Source organism: Trematomus bernacchii, unplaced genomic scaffold, assembly GCF_902827165.1.
Source record: "Trematomus bernacchii unplaced genomic scaffold, fTreBer1.1, whole genome shotgun sequence".
Lineage (NCBI taxonomy): Eukaryota > Metazoa > Chordata > Actinopteri > Perciformes > Nototheniidae > Trematomus > Trematomus bernacchii.
Window position 1 is genome coordinate 10985359 of NW_022987313.1, and position 19741 is coordinate 11005099.

At 40.9% G+C, this 19741-nt stretch overlaps 1 protein-coding gene across 1 annotated transcript in view; it reads right to left on the reverse strand.

Annotated features, from left to right (window-relative positions):
- The window catches only part of arid1b (AT rich interactive domain 1B (SWI1-like)), a 165298-nt gene that overhangs the window by 114816 nt on the left and 30741 nt on the right, over positions 1–19741 (reverse strand). Inside the window, exon 3 of the mRNA XM_034124043.1 lies at positions 9021–9218. Within this exon, the coding sequence (XP_033979934.1) occupies positions 9021–9218 (198 nt within the window). The remainder of the gene's footprint in view (positions 1–9020; positions 9219–19741) is intronic.

The following is a 19741-nucleotide window of genomic DNA, read 5'->3' on the forward strand; positions in this document are numbered from 1 at the left end:
ACACACACAGTCAAAAGCAGCTATTAGCTATTGCCCATATAATAAAAAATACAGACACAGAAAGTAATGCAAACACACAGTGATACGTGCGCAGGCCGTCCCTCAGGGATGATGTCAGATGGAGCCGACAGTGTTAGCTGCAGATGCCGTTGCCAGGGCTTTCATTCTCATTCCTCTACACAGGCTAATCAAATAAGAGCCAGTCTTTGTACCATCTTCACTTCACACACTCTTCGCAAGTCCCCGTCACCACCACCACCCCCATCCGCCCAGTCACTTCAATTGCTTTGGCTCACAGTTAAAGAGGACATCCACCCAAACTGGTGTACACCCACATGACTTTCGCTAAAGCACGGAGGAACAATAGCGATGTGTGTTGGCAAGCTCGACTTTGACATTTTCCTTTTTGGTGTTTTCTCTTTCTCTCTCTGTCTGTGAAGTCTGTATCCAAGAACAAATGTAGCGGCATTTTCTAACAAATGGCAGCTAAATTAGGCCCCCAGGGTGCTGTGCCGCTAACTACGGGCCCCCTTTTTTTCTGAGCCATTATGATTGTCCTAACCGTTCCAAAAACACCTCTCCCATTCTCGTTCATTTGCATTTGAATTGCAGCTCGGCTGTACAAAAACAAACATAAATCAAAAAAGGGAAAAAAGAAGACTGAAAAAGAAAAGAAAAAACTGTGGCGGATTCTAGTCGAGCAATTAGCGAGTGTCAGTCAACGTGGAGGTAAAAAACACACCAAATTAAAAACATCGTCTCAGACACATTATCACATACACACACAGGGACACACACACAAACCCTAGCTGACATATACAGCATATATAGTTTTTTTTTCAATTTTATCATTTAGTTTGTGCCTGAAAACTCATCAAGCTTAAGTGCTCGTCAGCGGTGGCCAATCGGAGTGCGGCAGGCCCAGGGTTGCCGTGGCGATACGCAGGGACATTTAGAGGACTCCGATAAACTCTGCCATTTAAAAGGTTATGACAATTAACGCAGCTCTCTGCAAATTACCACTGCCAGACCTTTACCCATGGACGTCTCTCTCTCCCTCTTATCACCCCGCACCCAGCCTCTCTCCCTCTCTCTCCCTCCTCCCCTCTCCCACCATATGCCCTCCATTTCCGCAGCCTGTCCTCCCTCCATCCCTCCCTCTTTCTGTCCACCCCCTTCCAGCCAGCAGCACTTTTATTATCCTGTTAATTAACAGAGTTCTTCACTTAATATTCAAATGGTGACCAATTAATGACATTGAACTTTGAGCGCCCCACCCACACGCACGCACGCGCACGCACGCACACCCACACCCACACACACACACACACACACAATTCGCTTTCACTTCACACACACTTTCCTGCCTCTCATTTCCTCTGTCTTGTCCCCTCAACTTCCCCTCCACCTCTTTTGCCAAGGTGAGCTCCCATTTCCGTGTGTGTGTGTGTGTGTGTGTGTGTGTGTGTGTGTGTGTGTGTGTGTGTGTGTGTGTGTGTGTGTGTGTGTGTGTGTGTGTGTGTGTGTGTGTGTGTGTGTGTGTGTGTGTGTGTGTGTGTGTGTGTGTGTGTGTGTGTGTGTGTGTGTGTGTGCACTGAGGCAGCAGAGCAAGTATACAGCGAGGGGGTAATAAAGCCAGGGGGGCAGGCTGCAGAAAGGCTCGGCGGCCTTTTAATTAACCTGGTGTGATTAAAAGCGGGGGTGGCGTAGGGCGAGAGAAAGGGCCTGCTGCTGCAGCCGGGTGGGGGGGGGGGGGGGGTGACCGACAGGAAATAGGAAATGACTGGAAGTAGGGAGAGGTAAAGGAGCCAGGTGATGATGTGCCAGTATAGGGCACCCATTGTTTATAAAGGGCTCCCTCTAAAGACCTGCAAAGACTTTCTTACTAATCTTTTTTTTACATTTAAAGCAACTAGAATATAGAATGGGCGTAATGAGAGAATACATTTTGTTTTCTTAAGTTAAAAGTTCTTTACTTTGGAAACTGGAGTTTACAAAACAATCATATCACAAGGTCCATTTAGCTACTTCTCTGGTGCTTCTATTGTTCATCAATAATTAACAGTCAAGTCAAAAATAGAAGAGCCTTTAAAGACTTTAGCAAGTCAACATTTTAACACCAACAGTCCCATAACAACTGGGAAGAGATCCCCTACACAGGAAGATTGTGTGATATAGAAATACTCAAGAACAGCCAATTACATAAAACGTGTTTGATGGACAAATATGCAGACTTCATTCAATATACACAATGGACATTGTTGATGTCCAGTGTTTCTCCAAATGTAGTGATTTGTATTTTATTTTAATTACTTCAATGGTCTACTGTTTTTTTTTGCTGTACAAATTCCACTGCCTCTCATAACAAACACATTGTACTATCTTCAAAATGCAGTGTTACAAAGCTGACTGTTTTCTTCTCATCAGAAATCTGGCACTTTAGAGGTTCTTCAGAGGACAGCAAAGATATGCTATGGTTTCATTGCAGAATATGATAACATTCCAGTGGCCTGTACTTTTTATTCTGTCATATAAAAGGCCCACATTCAGTAGTTACTCTATTTTCAGAATAAAAGTAAAATAGCTTGAACTGCCAGTTCGTGGTACTGTAGTTGTTTAGTTCACACCACGTGAAGGTCATGTGAGGTTGTGCTCATGAGCATCACTAATACAAACCAATGAATCAGCTTCCTTCAATGTAGGTCCCTGTAAAGTGAGCGTGTCTCCTCCAATCAGCTCTGAGCTCCCCAGAGCCCACTCTCAGACAGGAAGAGGAAATAGTTAAGGCCAATAGAGGAAACGACCGGTGGGATCAGTTTTCACAGGGGAGAGTGGATAGGAAGGTTTCACTACAGGAAGTAAATGCCACAGAATAACTTCCTTCTTCAAAGACCAGCAGTCAAATCCCTTACTATACACACACATTCTTACAAATTAACCATACAGTTTATATTATACTAAAGAGAAGTCAAGGCCATATTCTGACACATGTTATTGCGCTCTGAAAAACAACTGCCACACTGTCTTGGTGAAATATTAAATAGTGAGTTCCCCATGGAATAGCTGATGAAAGCCAGCACCATGTTCTCACAACATTAAAACGAGTTTAAGGCTGGCAGCTGGCCAGCATTGCATTTTACCTCCCCCCCCCCCCCCCCCCCCCCCACCCACCTTAGTATCCTGTCATACTCTAGTGTATACTACCCAATAAAGCAAACATGCCATAAAAAAAGAATCTCCAAATTCTTGAAATTACAGCTTTCTCATTTTCGTTTTTATGAGGTAGACAGTATCAAAATATAATGCACTTCATCCGTTATAAGTCAAGTGCAATATGGCCCGCCAAGAGGAAAAAAGGACACTGATTTTTTTCTTTTAAGAGATGTGTCTCACGCTGTAATTGAAGCTAACAATAAGACCAAAAACATCAGGGTCATGGTATTTATAGGGTCTGTTAAAATATACTTCAAGAAAAGGGGGCCCCATTATATGGCATTTAAATATATTTGTTTCTAGTGTGTTTAACAGTTGATTCAAAAGCAGTTGTGGAAAGTGACATGTAAGTGTACTAATAAGAAACAAAGAACTGCATGAGGTTAAAACGATCTCAATACATTAATATGAGTGAATGTACTGTACTGTAACAGTGTTTCTGCAAACTTCAACTCGCACTCATCAATTTATATATATAATAAATAAAATAATAAAATATCTGCTGTTCTCAAACACCCACAGCACTCAAAAAGCAGAAAACCACCCACATTTCTTCCCTGATGTTATTATATATTTTTTTTTTTCCATATCAGCCTTGATGTCTTAGAAATGTCTTTTTAGCCTGCTCTGCTCCTCGTAATCGGATGAGGTCACAGCAGTGCAATAGACTCAAAGGAAGATGGCATTTTCACTTCGATTTGTTACAAAACCAGCTAATAGCGTTTTGTTGCAGAGCAAATTCTGTGTCAAAGGCAGCTGGAATGGTTCCATCAACTGGAGGATGTCCTCTGGCTAGGGTTAATGGGAGTGGAGTGGGGGAAAGGAACTGCGGAGAGCGCAGGAAGAGCAAAATAAAGAACTTTTCAGCAGAGTAATGCAGGGTCAAAAAACTGGGGTCAAAACCACAATGACATCCTAATCTGGCATGCGCTTGCAATTGTGTGTATGTGTGTGTGTGTAATCCGTTCCGTGCGGCTCACATCATGTCTCATTTCAGCCCAGAATCACAGACAAAGGTCGCCGTTTGACCTTTTCACAGCTCAGAATTGCTGCAGCACACTCGGCTGATTTGTGTACACACTGACACAGGCACACACACACAAAAACTGATGGAAAGACACACAGAAAAAAATGTAAGAAAAACATTGCTGAGCTGAAAAGACACCAAATATCCTACTTGTAATCTTGGCCAACAGCAGTGTTTAAGTTTAATTTCCAAACATGTTTACTCTTGGTTCCAAAATCTAAAACAGAGTCCTGGTTTCATTGTTATTTAAATGTGTTCTTTTGTTTTCTGGTTTTATTTGCTTCTCTAAATTCCTCTCTTGCTAAATCGATGAACAATTAACGTTGTCTTAATGCCAGCACACAGGCTTCTTTTTCTAATGTGTAAAATGTCATGTTTGTATTAATGATCAATATTGTGTATTTTCAATAAATACTTGAACAAAAACTGCTGAAATAAAGTGAGTGGTCGCTGGAACTGGATTCTCAGCTGGTCACAAAAGATGGAATTGGTGTGCAAAATACACTGATATTCCAAAAACCTACCGTTGCAAGAGAGACATAGCCTATTACTAACTATACATTTCCATTGAAAGTAAATTGACTGTTCTTCTCCATTAATAGCAGGGTTTCTTGTTAAAAGTCAATTCCAACACCAAGCCAAAACATAAAAATGTATGGAAGCTTATTATTCAAAGAGAGGATTTAGTTGGTTAGTTAGTTAGTTTGATGGCTAATAGACAGGAATCAGGAGGTGTCGGCACATCACCTGCTGTGTTGCCGGGATATAAAATGCTATATAGCTGAAACACATAGGAAGGATTTCTTGATTAAAAGGTAAAGACAGCGGGAAGCAACATTGATGCAGTGGCTGCTGAAGTTATTGTGGCTTTTATGCAGCGTTAACAACCATGTGTGCTGATTGAAACATTTTCCCTTAAAGTGGCGTGCATGCCTAACAATGAAAAACAAAGGGAGAGCAGCTCTTTGGTCACCACAGCAGTTGGCATGGAAACCAATATGGGACCTATCAGCACAGGTGAAACAGGGCTTTGGCCAATCAGAGAGCTGGGGCACAACTACCTGGTGTGTAAATGTCAGCGAGGGTCAATTGGTGCCGCATCATCAGCAATGATGAAAACACACCATTACTGTCACGAAATGTCAACCTGGCCATGGATCTCAGCCTTTCCTACTGTAGTTAGAGGGAATAATGTGTGTGCAGTAGGCAGCTCTGTCTGTGTCTGTGAGCATGTTAAAGGGGGGGAATAAGAGTAAGTGCTTTTTTTTTTGTGAGAGACAAAAGGCATGTGGCTGAAATGTTCACTCAGTGTGAAAATTACTATGCCAAGACTAACGATTTTATTTTTTGACAACCTGCTTTTGTGTTCTCAATGGCTTTTTGCTTAGCTATTTGTCTTCATGTACTCATTATTCCAGACTGTCTAAAGAAAGGTTTAACTTCATCTCAGTAAATCACAGTATAACTACCTTGACAGATCCGACTACCCTACTGCCTAATGGCCTCAACTAGTGCAGATGCTTAAACACTCCACTCACATTGGTGAACCAAAAAGGGATCTGGGCCAAATAAAGGATGCTTTTAAAAAAAAAAAAAATAAATAGTTTGCAAGTCTTTGCATGAACATGTCTTTACAATCTAGAAAGAGAAATGCGTATACAGCAAATGTAGCAATCACTCTAATGCAACTTAAAGTCTTGCCTCCAAAGTAAAGAAAGTGTTATAGGAAAAATAAGTGCCAATCATACCTTCTAGATTGTTAAATGATGTAAGCAGCAGTTATGTTGTAGCTTGCGATGATGGTGGTGTATCTTTCCATTTAACAGTCTCTTCAGTTTTGAAATTAAAAACTGTATTTTTTTTACTTAAAACAAACAAAGATTGGACGTTGACTTCTCACGCCACTGTTGATGAACTACCATTCTGATGCTGATCTTGCAGAACTGCTTTTGACCTCACTCATGTCTAGGGATGGGTATCGTTAGGATTTGATCGATACCGATACCGATACTGCTTATCGATACCGGTATTTTTCGATACTCTTATCGATAGTTTTCAATAATTTGGTGCTCAAAATTATAGACATGATTACAAGATGTGGAGATTAAACAACAGTAATTTTATTGTAATTTATTTGTATTTATTATTTATTGTAACTTTTTCAATGTCATACCAAGCAGGTATGAGTGTGTTTGACAGTGTGTCTCTGGAAGGGCGGTAATTAGGGGCAGTTCATAAATCCATGTAAACATGACCATTATTCAGTTAAAACGAGACGCAGCGTGCGCACCTCCTAAACCGGAAGCTCCAGTCGGCTAACCATTATAATCCGTTTATTGTGTTTATTATTTACAATTGAAATGATGGATTATCAGTAATCATTTTAAAGTTACACAGAGACATTGCATTAACCGTTTGTATGCCCTTGAACACAGCTTTTGATCACAAAACAGCAAAGGTAAGACATCATTTTCATCATGGCTACGTAAATTGAAGTTGTTTTCTTGCTCTTTCCTGGCTGCTAGCTCTGTGAGTTGTGGTCGTACAGTGATGAGACTTATACCTATGGAATCTGTGGAATCTCAGCGTTCATGTGATATGTCGTTTGTGCAGATAACATGACGTAGAAAAGATTGCTTTTGCCAGTTATGTGCTAAAGTAGCCGTTAGCCCGTTTCGCGAAGTGTTGATTTAGACTCTTGGTGTTGGACTTCTGTTCCGTGTAGGTAACATGGTTAATATCGTCTGTTAGCTGAGTTTCTTCCCGTTAAGTGGGTATGCATCATTAATAGGTTGTTAAATGTTAAGAAGCCTTGAGACGCTGTTTCTTGCAAGATGTTGCGTCTGCCCCTATGGTCTGCCCCCGGGAGTCTCACAATAATAAGAGCGTTGTTAGGAGAGATGACGAGTGGCATTCACAGTGGCCATTCAGAGTGGTACTCAAACCGGATACGTCCCACGGGATGAGGGTTCCCAACCAACCAGAATTGTTTAAACTAAGGAAGTAGCGTAATTCATATACCGATAGTAGCACCGTTTGTCCAGCGGCTTAACGGTATACCGATACCGTCCAAATGGGTACCGGTACTGACTTAGTACCGGTTCTCGATACCCATCCCTACTCATGTCTCTTTTCCAGTTCTGCATCGTCTACTCTTTGACTCTCCCTCCCTGTTCTGTCTGATCTTTCCCTTCCTGTCCAGTTCTGTATCTGTAATCTCTCCCGTCTCGTACTGTTCTTTTCCTGCTCAGTTTTGTTCTAATCTGTTCCTATCCCGGGACAGGCTGTTAACCAGAGTCACTCCATGCAGGCGGATAGATCCCTCTGGCTGCAGAGTGGATGGGAAACACATGGGCAGCCTTCACTCAACTCTAAAACAACTGCTTGAACCCAGATCCCCGATGGAAAACTTCAACAGAACAACATACTGAAACTTGGCAGGACGAGCCTCAATCCAAAGCTGTGCAACAGGCCTTTTGTTGTACTGAGGATTCTGGGATTGCACAGGCACGTTTGTGTGCATAGAACATTTTCAATATTTGTTTATACTGTATCACTGTGAACTCGAATTGCATTTAAAGGGGACCTATCATGCAAAATGCACTTTGTGATGTCTTTTATACATAAATATGTGTCCCCGGTGCGTCGGGGAACTCACGCAGCGTCAGAAAATAAAACCCTCTCTCTTTTCCTCCGTACCCAAATCTTTTAAAAACAGGGGTACAACGAGCTGATACAGATTTGCTGCCGATCTGACGTCAAATCGGCAGCGGACCCACAGAAAATTGCTATCAGAAACAATGCCTGACGTGTTTTGGACGTAATCTCATCTTTGTTTACATTAGCAAGCCTCGCTAACACTCAGAGCTAACCTGTACTGTAGAGCACATGTGTTTAAAAAGCAGGAAATAAAAAAAGGAACTCACTTTGTGATAAACCCGCAAGAGAAAAAGCATTTGAGCTCCATACTGTTTCAGAACTAATCCTTGATGTGGTTTAGAACAGGATGGCGTTTTATCACAGCAGAATTTAACTTTATCTCCGGTAGAATTCTGATCAGGCATTAGCTCCGCCTCCTCTTTTTTTTTTTTTCAAGCTAAGGACCCAACATCCGCGTTTCTCTAACAGGGCTTCAAAAGAGGGGTATGAGCAGTATGAGGCATGGCTACAATGGGTGAACTGTTTGGTATTTTAAGCAAAAAACTTCACAGAAATGTTTTGTATAGGTATGGCCCTACAATATATTTTTCCAATAGGCCTATAGCATAATAGGTCCACTTTAAGTCCTCTCTCTGTAAGTGTGAGAGTGGGTGTGTGTGTGTGTGTGTGTGTGTGTGTGTGTGTGTGTGTGTGTGTGTGTGTGTGTGTGTGTGTGTGAGAGCTGAGAGGTTATGACAATATATAGAAGCACACAGTGATATGTACCTAAAATACCTTCTTATAAATAATGTGAGGGAATAATGGGACCACATACTCCAGACATATTGGACCACCCACACACTCTATCCCTAAAGATGATCTTTCCAATTTCAGCACCACTAAAATATTAAAATATAACCAATGGAAAAATGTTTGGATGAAATCCCTTTCTCGGCTGATGTTTCAAATGTTATTCCTGATGTGATAAGTGACATCTGCGCATCAATGTGTATCTGATATATTTATTCATAATTTGTCTTGAGTTATGGTAATCATTTCAATTTTTTTGCTCATGGCATGTCAAGGGGCCTTTGGGCTTGATTACAGCTGAATGTCTTGGCCAATTTTACAGCCGGCATACAGCACAGTGTGTGTCTGGCTCTGATGAGCTGGTGTTAGTACCTGTTGGGGGGGGTGGTCGAGGCTGCAGGTAGGGGCTTTGAGCGGGTCCTGGCGGGGTCTGCTGGGGGGGGCTGAAGTACGGAGGGTTCCCCTGCTGCCCCGCCTGTTGCTGCTGGCTGAAGCCCCCCATCCCCTGCTGTCCATATGGCGCCACCTGCTGAAACAACCAATCACACGACAGTTAGAGGGGAGATATTAAGGTCAGGGCTAAGGTGGAAGAAAACGTTCCCTTCAAAAAAGTAACATTAGTAGGCATCACAGCAAGTTCGATGGTGTACTGTAATAGTCAAAAGCATAATCTGAAATTATATTTGGACATTTTCACACTGGCCAACACAAACTGGCCACTATCCATTCCCCAATCCATCTGATTGTCCCTGACCTAACACTTTTAATTTAGCTCAGACCAGGCTGACACCCGTCTTCCAGCAGTCCTCCGCCTAATGAACTCTCACTGCAGAAACCTCTAACTGTATGTCCTCTGGCTTGCCAAATGCATCCTCCTCTACATTATCTCTGCTCACAGATGGGATGAGGTGTGTTGGATATTACCGCTGGCCCGTCCCAGGCCGTAACCCTAATGAGGGACACATGGATGAGCCGGGGCATTCCAGGCAGTGCAGTTAAAGAACTAACTCGCGAGGGCGAAGCCACGCCAAGTCCCAACGCTACATTACACGCCGGTTATGAGAATGAATGTGAACACGGAGTGCGTGTAACAAGCTGGCACCGATGCAAATGTAGTCTAAATCCCCTCTTGTCGTTTGTTATGACTACAGACAGTGCCAGGTGCTCCTCACTCCTCTAAGGATTCCTACGGAGGCTGGGGTTTTCTCATTCACACAGACAAGCATGCCCACACACACACACACACACACACACACACACACACACACACACACACACACACAAGCTAAGTACAGACTATTAAACAACATTTACGACTACTGGTGAAGCAATTTGACAGCATTTTTCATGTCATATTTTTTCTCCCAACATGTCATATTGCTTTTTTTATTTATTGACGACCAAAAGTGCTACCACAAGCTCATTAAACAAGCACACAGGCTGTAATTTGGGGCGTGTGTGAGGCTCATCGTCCACCTCCAGATTTTGCTCCGAGTCCCAAGCTTTGAGATGTCTCTTTAAATCTTCTTTTGGCAGGCTTGGCAGAGTAAAAGTCTCGAGAGATTTATATCTCAAATGATGATATTAGATATTAGGGGACTACAACGTGACGGAACTACTACACTACGGAACTACTACACTACGGTCTTGTCAGATCAAAAGTAAAGAGCACACATCCATATCGTAGTTTTACTGTGACTGCAAAGAGAGAAAACCGCGGTCAGTCATAAAAGCGCTGTTGAAGTGGTGGCTGGTGTAAAATACAGTGAAATGTGATCCTCTGGCTGTAGAGGGCAAGTGGAGATTAAAACGTTAGAAATAGTTTTGAAGAGTAACTTCCTTTGAGTGGGTGTTGAGAAAGAAATCTTCTCTCCATGCTGGCAGAAGCTTTTTGACACTCTGAATAGAGATGATTGGACAATGTAGAATACTTTTCACTTCAATGAAAATTTGATTAGAAAGGACAGGTCTGTGTGTGTGTGGGGGGGGTGTGTGTGTGCGTGCTCAGAGTGTGAGAGTGTCATTAGGCCGATGAGACAGACAGACAGGGTGAGATCAGTCTAGCTGGCAGAGAGGTTAATAGCATGGCCCCGCTCATGCCAACAGCACTACTGGATTCATTACGCAGGCCAGGGCAACACACACACACACACACACACACACACACACACACACACACACACACACACACACACACACACACACACACACACACACACACACACACACACACACACACACACACACACACACACACACACACACACACACACACACACACACACACACACACACACACACACACACACACACACACACACACACACACACAGTACTCAAATGAATGCAGCATATGATTTCAAGTCGTCTGTATAGTATGTGGGGATTTGTTAATGTATAAAGACAAACAAATGCGCGCACACACACACACACACACACACACACACACACACACACACACACACACACACACACACACACACACACACACACACACCACACACAACACACACACACACACACACACACACACACACACACACACACACACACACACACACACGTCATTAGTTGTGGATCAAAGGCACTCTGACAAAACAGAAGCGACTCTATCCTGTGATCAGTGATGACAGGCTGCTGTAACACACAGTGGGTCTCAACTGGAACACTACTGTTCTGGGATTGGCGAGGATTAGGTCGCCATGGAGATCGAGACCAGACAACCGTGGGTGGGTTCCTTTCTCAGACAAACACAATGACAGGCAGACAGACAGATAGGGGCAGACAGTGACAGATAGACGGAGGAATAGATAGAGGTAGGCCGCGATAAAGACAGAAAAGGGGTAATGGAGAACAGCTCTTTAGGTTTTCTTGCCTCCAAAAAAATCCTCTTGGAGCTATAAATAACCTTGTTAGAGAGCACGGAAAGCTAATGAATTAATAATAAACTACATCAGTTTCTGTTGTCTTTAAAATTGCCAGTTTGAGTTGCAGAGATTTTATATGTAAAAATACACCTGGGACACAGATAGCAAGCGGCGGGAACAAGAAAGCTCAAATACACCAATGTTACGTCTGCTGCCTCTCTTTGCTTTATATCCGCCGTGACTGCCTGGTTGGGTAAAAATAAGCATTTTGTGTAATGCTATGTGATTCTTTATTTTCTCAAGATTTTAAAATTCAAGAAGTTGTGCTATAATTTGTGACCACTGAATTCACTGGATCCATATCCTTTTTAATGGATCACAATATACTTTTTTTAAGCAGACTCTTTGCCATGTCAGAGCACAAAAAGCAAGCTGTCTTTTATAACATTAACAACGCTGCATTCTATAGACCTTTTTCCAATATATTATTGATAATCATTCAAAGTAATTTTTCATGCAACTATGGCAGAAAGGCAGTTATACAGTATTTCGTGATAAAACTTAATATGTTTGGGTTTAAGACTGAAAAAACAGAAAGACATTACCTTGGACTTGATTCACTGTTTTACTATATTCTGAAATGTTTTAGACATAATCAGGAAAATAATATGCAGTTAAATGAAGATGTAAATATATGTTGGTTGCAGCAACTGGAAAGGTTTACTTCTGATATTGCTGCTATGACAAGCTCTTTTTCTACCTATAACCTACTTATAGTTACATATATATACACTACTATAGTGTATTTAAGAGCAGATACTGACAGATATGCGTGCGTGTAGGCAATCAGGTAAGCAAGCAGTGGAGACAGTCATGGAGACAAACCAAATACCGCCAGTCAGTCAGTCAATAGGAACAGAGACAGCAGGCAGACTGGAGGTCTAACAAGTAGCAACCTGTCACAGTGGCTTTGCGAGGGAAGAAAGAGCCATTCAAACGCAGCTTCTGTTTGATCGCTGGGGGCGACTGTATGAATGTACTGTACCCACTGAGTACACACCAGCTCACTGAAACCTGATTCCCTTTGACTGAAAATATGCTTAGTGATAAACAGACTCGCTGTGCCGCTGCTTACACCAATAAACACAACTGCTGGATGCAGAAAAAAAGACAATTTTCTGCCTTTTTTCCTTCCACTCAGGTGTGTGAAAGCAGAGAAAATAACAGTGTGATTTATCCAGAGTGTCTTGGCAGGCACACGGTGTCAAATAAATGTCTGTAATGAAATGACAACAGATGTGAGGTGCTGTAGGGAGAGATGACGCAGAATAGACGTCCTGCGAAGCAAATAATTCACCATAAACTGTAGAAAACAGTGTGATGAAAACAAAAGCCTTGGCGGCATATTAAGATACAAAGACACAAACACAGAGAAGAACTCAATCAAAAATCTATCAAAACAAGAATCATATACGAAGGCAGACAATGTCTTCCTGCTCTGCAAACGGAGGGCAATAAATAGCGATGCTAACCCTCATCCATCGCAGGTACCTGTGTGTGCATATGCGCGTGTGCGTGTGCGTGTGCGTGTGTGTGTGTGTGTGTGTGTGTGTGTGTGTGTGTGTGTGTGTCATCAGCAGTCAATCAGCAGTTTAAAAACGTGTTATTCAATTGGGCCAATGAGCAACACACAAGATTTTGTTAATTCTGTCAAAGAGGCGATGCGACTGGCTGCTACCGGGATCACAGGTCAGCAATTTTGATTGACAGATGGGTTCAGCCAACCAGTGAGCTAAGCAGAGCCGCAACCCTGACCCCTGAACACACACATACACACACTGACAGGCAGCGCATCAGCATGCTGTCCTGCTAGATGGCCATTACATACCAAAGAAAAGCCAGCTAGAAATGGAAAAGAAAGCAAGAGAAAGGGTTATAAGCAATAAAGAGTCAGGTGAGCTGACAAAGAGTAAAAAGCAACAACATAAAACATGATACAGACATGTGAGGAGACCAAGAGACGGTGGCAAAGAGAAATGTTTAGAGAGACAGAGATGGAGAGATAAGAGGCAGAGGGGAGATAGAGGAGCGGCGTTACAGACTGAGATACTTAAAGGGATGGAGAAAGCGATGTTTCACACGATAAAGTCAGAGAGAGACTGATAAAGACACGAGGCAGACAGAGAGATATGTGGGGAGGATGGAGCGACACAGACGAGTGTAAAAGAGAAGCAGAGGAAGGAAGCAAGAAGAGTCTTAGAGGAGGGTAATGTGAAATAATGATGAAGACGAATGGAGACAGGAAGAAGACGCCAAAGAGCTTCAAGTTCTTTTATACTCACATCATTTGAGGAGGTATGGAGGAGGCAGAGAGACGTTTAATGCAGTTCAGATTGGCACCAGGAACACCAGGTGAATGTAATTAATCAAATAGCACTAACGAGCCGGGGTAAATCAGCTGCGGTACTTTGCAATCTACACATTGATTTTAAGGAGGCTTAAGCAGAAAAGTGACAAAACAAAACTCACTTTTTTAATGCCTCTCTTTTATTTTCCAGTATGACTTAATGGAAACTATTTTCCCACAATGCAATACACACAGCAAAAGGAAGGAACATAGAAAAGTCGCTGTTTTTAAATGTATTTAAAAGTCAGATTCTAAAAGGTTTCATTTTGTTTCTTAATGCTTTTAACCAGAAAGAAGCTTTACAGATAAATTGCCTTTTCTTTCTTCCAATACCATACTGCATAGTAAAAGTGTTAATTTCCACAGCGCATTATTTCAGCAGTCACAAAGCCATATGCATCAAAATCTACATATTTGTTCAACTATATGTTTTCAACTTGAAATGATACAGTACCAGGCCACTGCTGTCAGATGTCAATCAAACATTTACTTTGATATGTCATTTGAACGCATTCAAAGATGTATTTATTTTGTTTGTCTGTTTTCTAAGATGTTCCTAGGGTCATTCCACAACCACCAAAAATGTGTTATATTTTCAATTAATTAATTAATAAATGTTTTGTGGGCAATACATTTTGGGAAAATAGTGCTTATTAAAAGCCACACCCTGGCCCTGATGGAAATGCCCAAACAGGTAGTTATTAACAATAATAACAAATAATCCAGCATGTGTCAGTAGTGCAAACTGATAGAAGATATATGAAAGAATACCGTTAGCACTGTGTTATAATAATTTCCTGCACAGGAACTGATGGATGCTGTAATACCCTATACCGGTTTTGCTAACAGTAGCATGCATTACACTGAAAGCCCAACGTCATCGATTCAAACTGACATTTTTAGATTTAATCCCATTCAACTTTCATTAAGTAGCTTGGCAGCAAGTTAACATGTTTTTTATTGCTTGGACTTAATCGTACAACCATATATATCGATCAAAAACGTGTTGTTGCACGTTAAGTGTGTCTGTCCAAATGGCAGATATTTTTCTTCAGTATTTTTTGCAAATGGAAAATAACTCTTCCTAACAATCGTCCCAAATAAATCAATAAAAACCTGCTTGAGGGACAGGAAGAGGCCAGGAATATGAAGAATATGAAGATGAATAAACTGTAAGAAGTTTCTGTATACTAACAGACAACTGCCTTTAAAGAAAGTATTATACTCACATCAGTTCATCAGAACTTGACTAACAGGATCTATGTAAATATACAACAGTAACATTAAAATAATTGCATTTGTAAACAGATAGCAAAAGGAAACTGGATTTCTTTTATATTTAGACTTTAGAGCACTTCAGTGAATCTCAAAGTTAACATAAAGGCATATAATCAAAGGATATTTGAGTAAGGAAGCGTAGCAGGTAAAAACAGTTAGGGAGGAAAAGCTGTCAGACCTGTCAGTCAAAGGATAAAAAAGTATAGCGTTATCAAAATAACTCTCGCCTCTTATATTTCTCTAAAGCATTTTTGCTATAAGAGGCTGAAGCTTTTAAATTATCCAACTGTCTCATTTTTCAGTTGACCTGCATCTTGCCTTTCCTCCTGCTGTCTTTCTGTCTATCACTCCTTAAAATCTCTGCCTCTAAAAAATAGTCTACTGTTGTAAAATGAGGGGGACTAATTGATTCAAATAATATATGGCAGAATTGCAGAAATGATTTGGGTTGAAGTTAAAGAATGTATCTACTTGAAATAAATTGTTGTGGTGAATGCATCTTTAAAATAAACTTGATTCATCTTTCTTATAGTAAACGCTTTGTATAAAAGATGTGTATCATTTTAGAAAAACATTATTAAAAACAAATTTGTGTAACTATTTTCTTTTGTTTCACACAAACAAACATTTCATTTGTATTATATGGATCTATATTTTATGGATGTATATTGTAAACAAGTTGGCTAAATTCAAGAATTTTTAAATGTGGGATTTGTCTCGATGCTCGACATTAAGCGACCTGTTTGATTGGCTGTTGCAGCTAACTTTAGAAAAAATATGCTTTTGTTCAGCGTTGTGATTTTTAAGAAAATCCATGACCAGAAATGTATATAAATAACTTAATAAATAATAAACTTGAATATTTACTAATAATAATAATAATTATAATAATAATATAATACTTTAATAAACTCTAATAACGTTTTTGTCTTGCAAACTTTTATTTTGCTTGACTTGTTCATTCCAACACACCTGTGTACTGCATTAGACAACATTTAGTTAGTCACCAAATCCTAGAAAATTAGATGTAATACTACAATGAGCTTTGTACGTTTTTTGAACACAATGCTATCACGGCAACAAGATAGTGTCTGGCAATATAGCGTAAATATAAACTCTGATCAGCTGACAACACATCACACTCAGGACCAAAACAAAACAAACTAGCTTCTTGAGCTCTGTGCGGTGATAAGATCAGCCAATCACAGCCTGGTTTGCGATACAAGGTGAAGGTGAGTCCTTATGTTTGTGGGACAGATCAGCATCAACAGACTCATGATTAAACATTAGGCAAGAGAAGAGGGTTTACGCATAACGATACCCGTCATCATCCTCGCATCTCGCAAGGTTAGATATCTCCCCCCCCCCTCCCTCATACATTGGGAAGCCCTCGATACCTTAAGGAATGAGCTGCCCTTGGAGGACTGAGACAAAAAGGGTGAGGGATATATTTCTCAATCGTGGTGTGATAGAAACCAGAATTTGGGCCAAATGTAAACACAGAAACACTATCACACTCAACAAAGAAAAACAAATTCCAGATGTATTGTCTGGTACTTTCAATGTATGAAGCATCGAGCACTTCATAAACCGCAGTTTTTATTCCCAAATGAAAACACAAGCCTGTCTATTCAAAGATTGTGACTTATCGACCCTGTGATAACATCAACATTGTGTTGACGGCGAGTGAAAGCGAGCAGATAGTGTAAGCTATCGACTGTTAGACACACAGGCTGTGTTTTTTTCTATATTTTCATCTCTGATTCCTTTCTGAAGACTGCCAAACGTTGCTCTCTGCCCCCTGTCTGTCTTTCTTTATTTTCCCCTCACTGTAATTCTCCGTTTTCTGCTCACATCAATTGATGGCTGGCTGCGACTAGCGCTGCCTGTGTTGTTCCAAGCAGAGCCGTAATGGAGACATTTGGAGAGGCAGAGCAGGGCAGGTTAATGCTCTCCGTAATGTGTGTGTGAACAGCGATTTATTTTTTCTATCTTTTTTTATTTTTTTTTGCGAGAGGCTCTGGGCCCCGTGCCATCGGCTCCAAATGTTTTTCCCCTACTAAACTCCTGACCCCAATCTGGGGCCAAGAAAGACAGAAGAGAGAGGGGAAATTGAGAAAGAGCGAGAGAAAACAACAGCTAATGTGATTCATTGGGGGGGGTCAAAAATGGATCTGAATGAGAGAGGAAGAGAGGGTGCAGATGTTGAGTTATTGAAGGCTTTCCCACAAAGAAAATGGTAAATAGATCAATAATCACCTGAAATATGTATTGATTGTTTATATTGGACATTTTGTCTACCTGATACTAGAGGTAACTTGAACTTAATTCTGTTTTGACAGATACAAAATAATCATCATTAAAGTTCAAAGGGAAGAAAGAAGAAAGGAAGGCTTGCGACACATGTAAACATCAAAATTCAGCGCAAAATAGCCCTGAAATGTCTTTTTGATCAATCATTCCAGCGTTTTTCAGCGCTCGCTGCGATGACAGGCTCGAACTTGTGTAGGATTCATGTCAATTACATCTGAACAGGGAAGAGGGAAGGAGAAAGGGAGGGAGGGAGGGAGGGCTTCTAGTTGAAACACGCTTGTTCACCATTAGCGGTCGACATCAGCGCGGCAGATTATACTGGTATTTGACATCCCCTGCTGTGAGGCTGTCTTCCTGGGATGCTGACGCTCCGAGGTGCCGCTGTGCTAAATGACAGTGACTCCATGGATTGTGGAGTTCCTTCGGGTCAGAGTGGGGCGGTGTGTGAGAGATGAAGCAGGAGTTGGTGATGTGAGGATGATGGGTTAAAGGGTTACAGGCAGGTAGGCTTATGTTAACATGACACCTTTGGAAGTATAGGTTTTTGTTCAAACTTTTATGAGGTGTTGGTTTGACTTAGAACTGTAAAGTACTGGAGTACTAGGTTGCTACTGTTGCTGTTTGTCTGTTTTTGTCATTGTTTGTTGTTATTGTTTCTTGGTTTTATTATGTTTTGTTGTGTTGTCCCTAATGTTTTTTGTATTGTCTCACCTGAAAATAAAATAAAAGATATTGAAAGAGAACTATAAAGCACTATAATGCAAGGTGTTTCTGTTATTGTGTCCAACCAGCTTGTGTCATTGCTAGGCTATAGTCACCTATATAACTAGTCACTGTAAAATTTGTTTCAAACAAATGGATAACATTGTATATAAAAAAGGAAAAAACCCAACACAAAACCTGGTAAGGTTTAAAAATAAGAGATCATGGTTTGGCCTCAAATAAGTATGTTAACTCATTCTGGACGTAAATTAAAAAGTCAACACTGATACATTTCACAAAGGAAATTAACATGGATCTTCTGGATGACAGCCCGGTGTCTGGACAAAATATATTTCCCACATTTCAACACATTATATTCAAAATATCTAAAAAACCTAATGGGATCAATATAAGATTTTGTAACACACTTAAGAATTCAACACTTCTCTCCGTCTGTCTCTCTCCTTTCTTTCAACTTAACATTCCAGAAGTGTTCATTATGTTTGGTTAATACTAGTACCTACTAGTTTATTCTCTTGAGATGGTGTAGTGGAATTTAAAATAGCTCAAGGCTACAGTATGTTTAAAGTATTTTTTCAATAAGTGCATTTTTCTAAGAGACTTTTTATGTACGGTATTTATTATCCTTAGTGCTCATCTCAAAAGGTGACGCCAAAGTGTTGGTAACTTATACAATTCATCTCAACCTTAATTCAAGTTATTTCAGTGTGACTTTGAAGTACTTTGAAGTTAAACTCCAAAGTCTATAAAACTGAGCCCCGTCTTCATCTTCTCTCCTCGTACCAATCTAACACCAAATGGATGGATGTGGTAGCACCTTGATCATGCCAATCTGAGCCTCCTCAGATCTGTTTTCAAAAGTTGATGGTGTGTCACGTCTCTTCACTTTCTCCGCTCCACAAATGAAGCCCAGAAACGCAGAAGCTGCAGCAGACTTGACCTGTGTAGAAATCTATATCTAATCTAAAAAGAAAACCGAGATGAATTCTCGCTGAGCCAATTAGAGCGGCGACTAATCCCCCACTAACTCGGCAGAGACGTAAAGCATCCCTTTCTTTCCCCTCTCGTCATCACCCCCTCAGTTTCGCTCCACTTTCATGTCTCTGCCCTTTTATCTTATCAATAGGCACATATAGAGCGCCGCAGACACAGAGCGTCAGGCCTGGATCTCTCAAAAACACTATTTATTCTTGACGTTTTACACCGATTGCCTGCATTCAACACTAAATGATATTAAATTCAAACATCACTTCACCTGCCTGCGTGAGAATGATGCAGAGCTTGGAGCTCATACAACTAATGCAACAGAAAAGACTGACAGCTTGTTTTGTAATTTCACTAATGGCTTACAAATCCATTGAATCATATCACATATAGCACAATATATATTATACATAGGACACAGAATGCGTGTCCCATTCTGTGTCTTGTCATCTTCATTGATGTGTGATCTAGCGTACACAC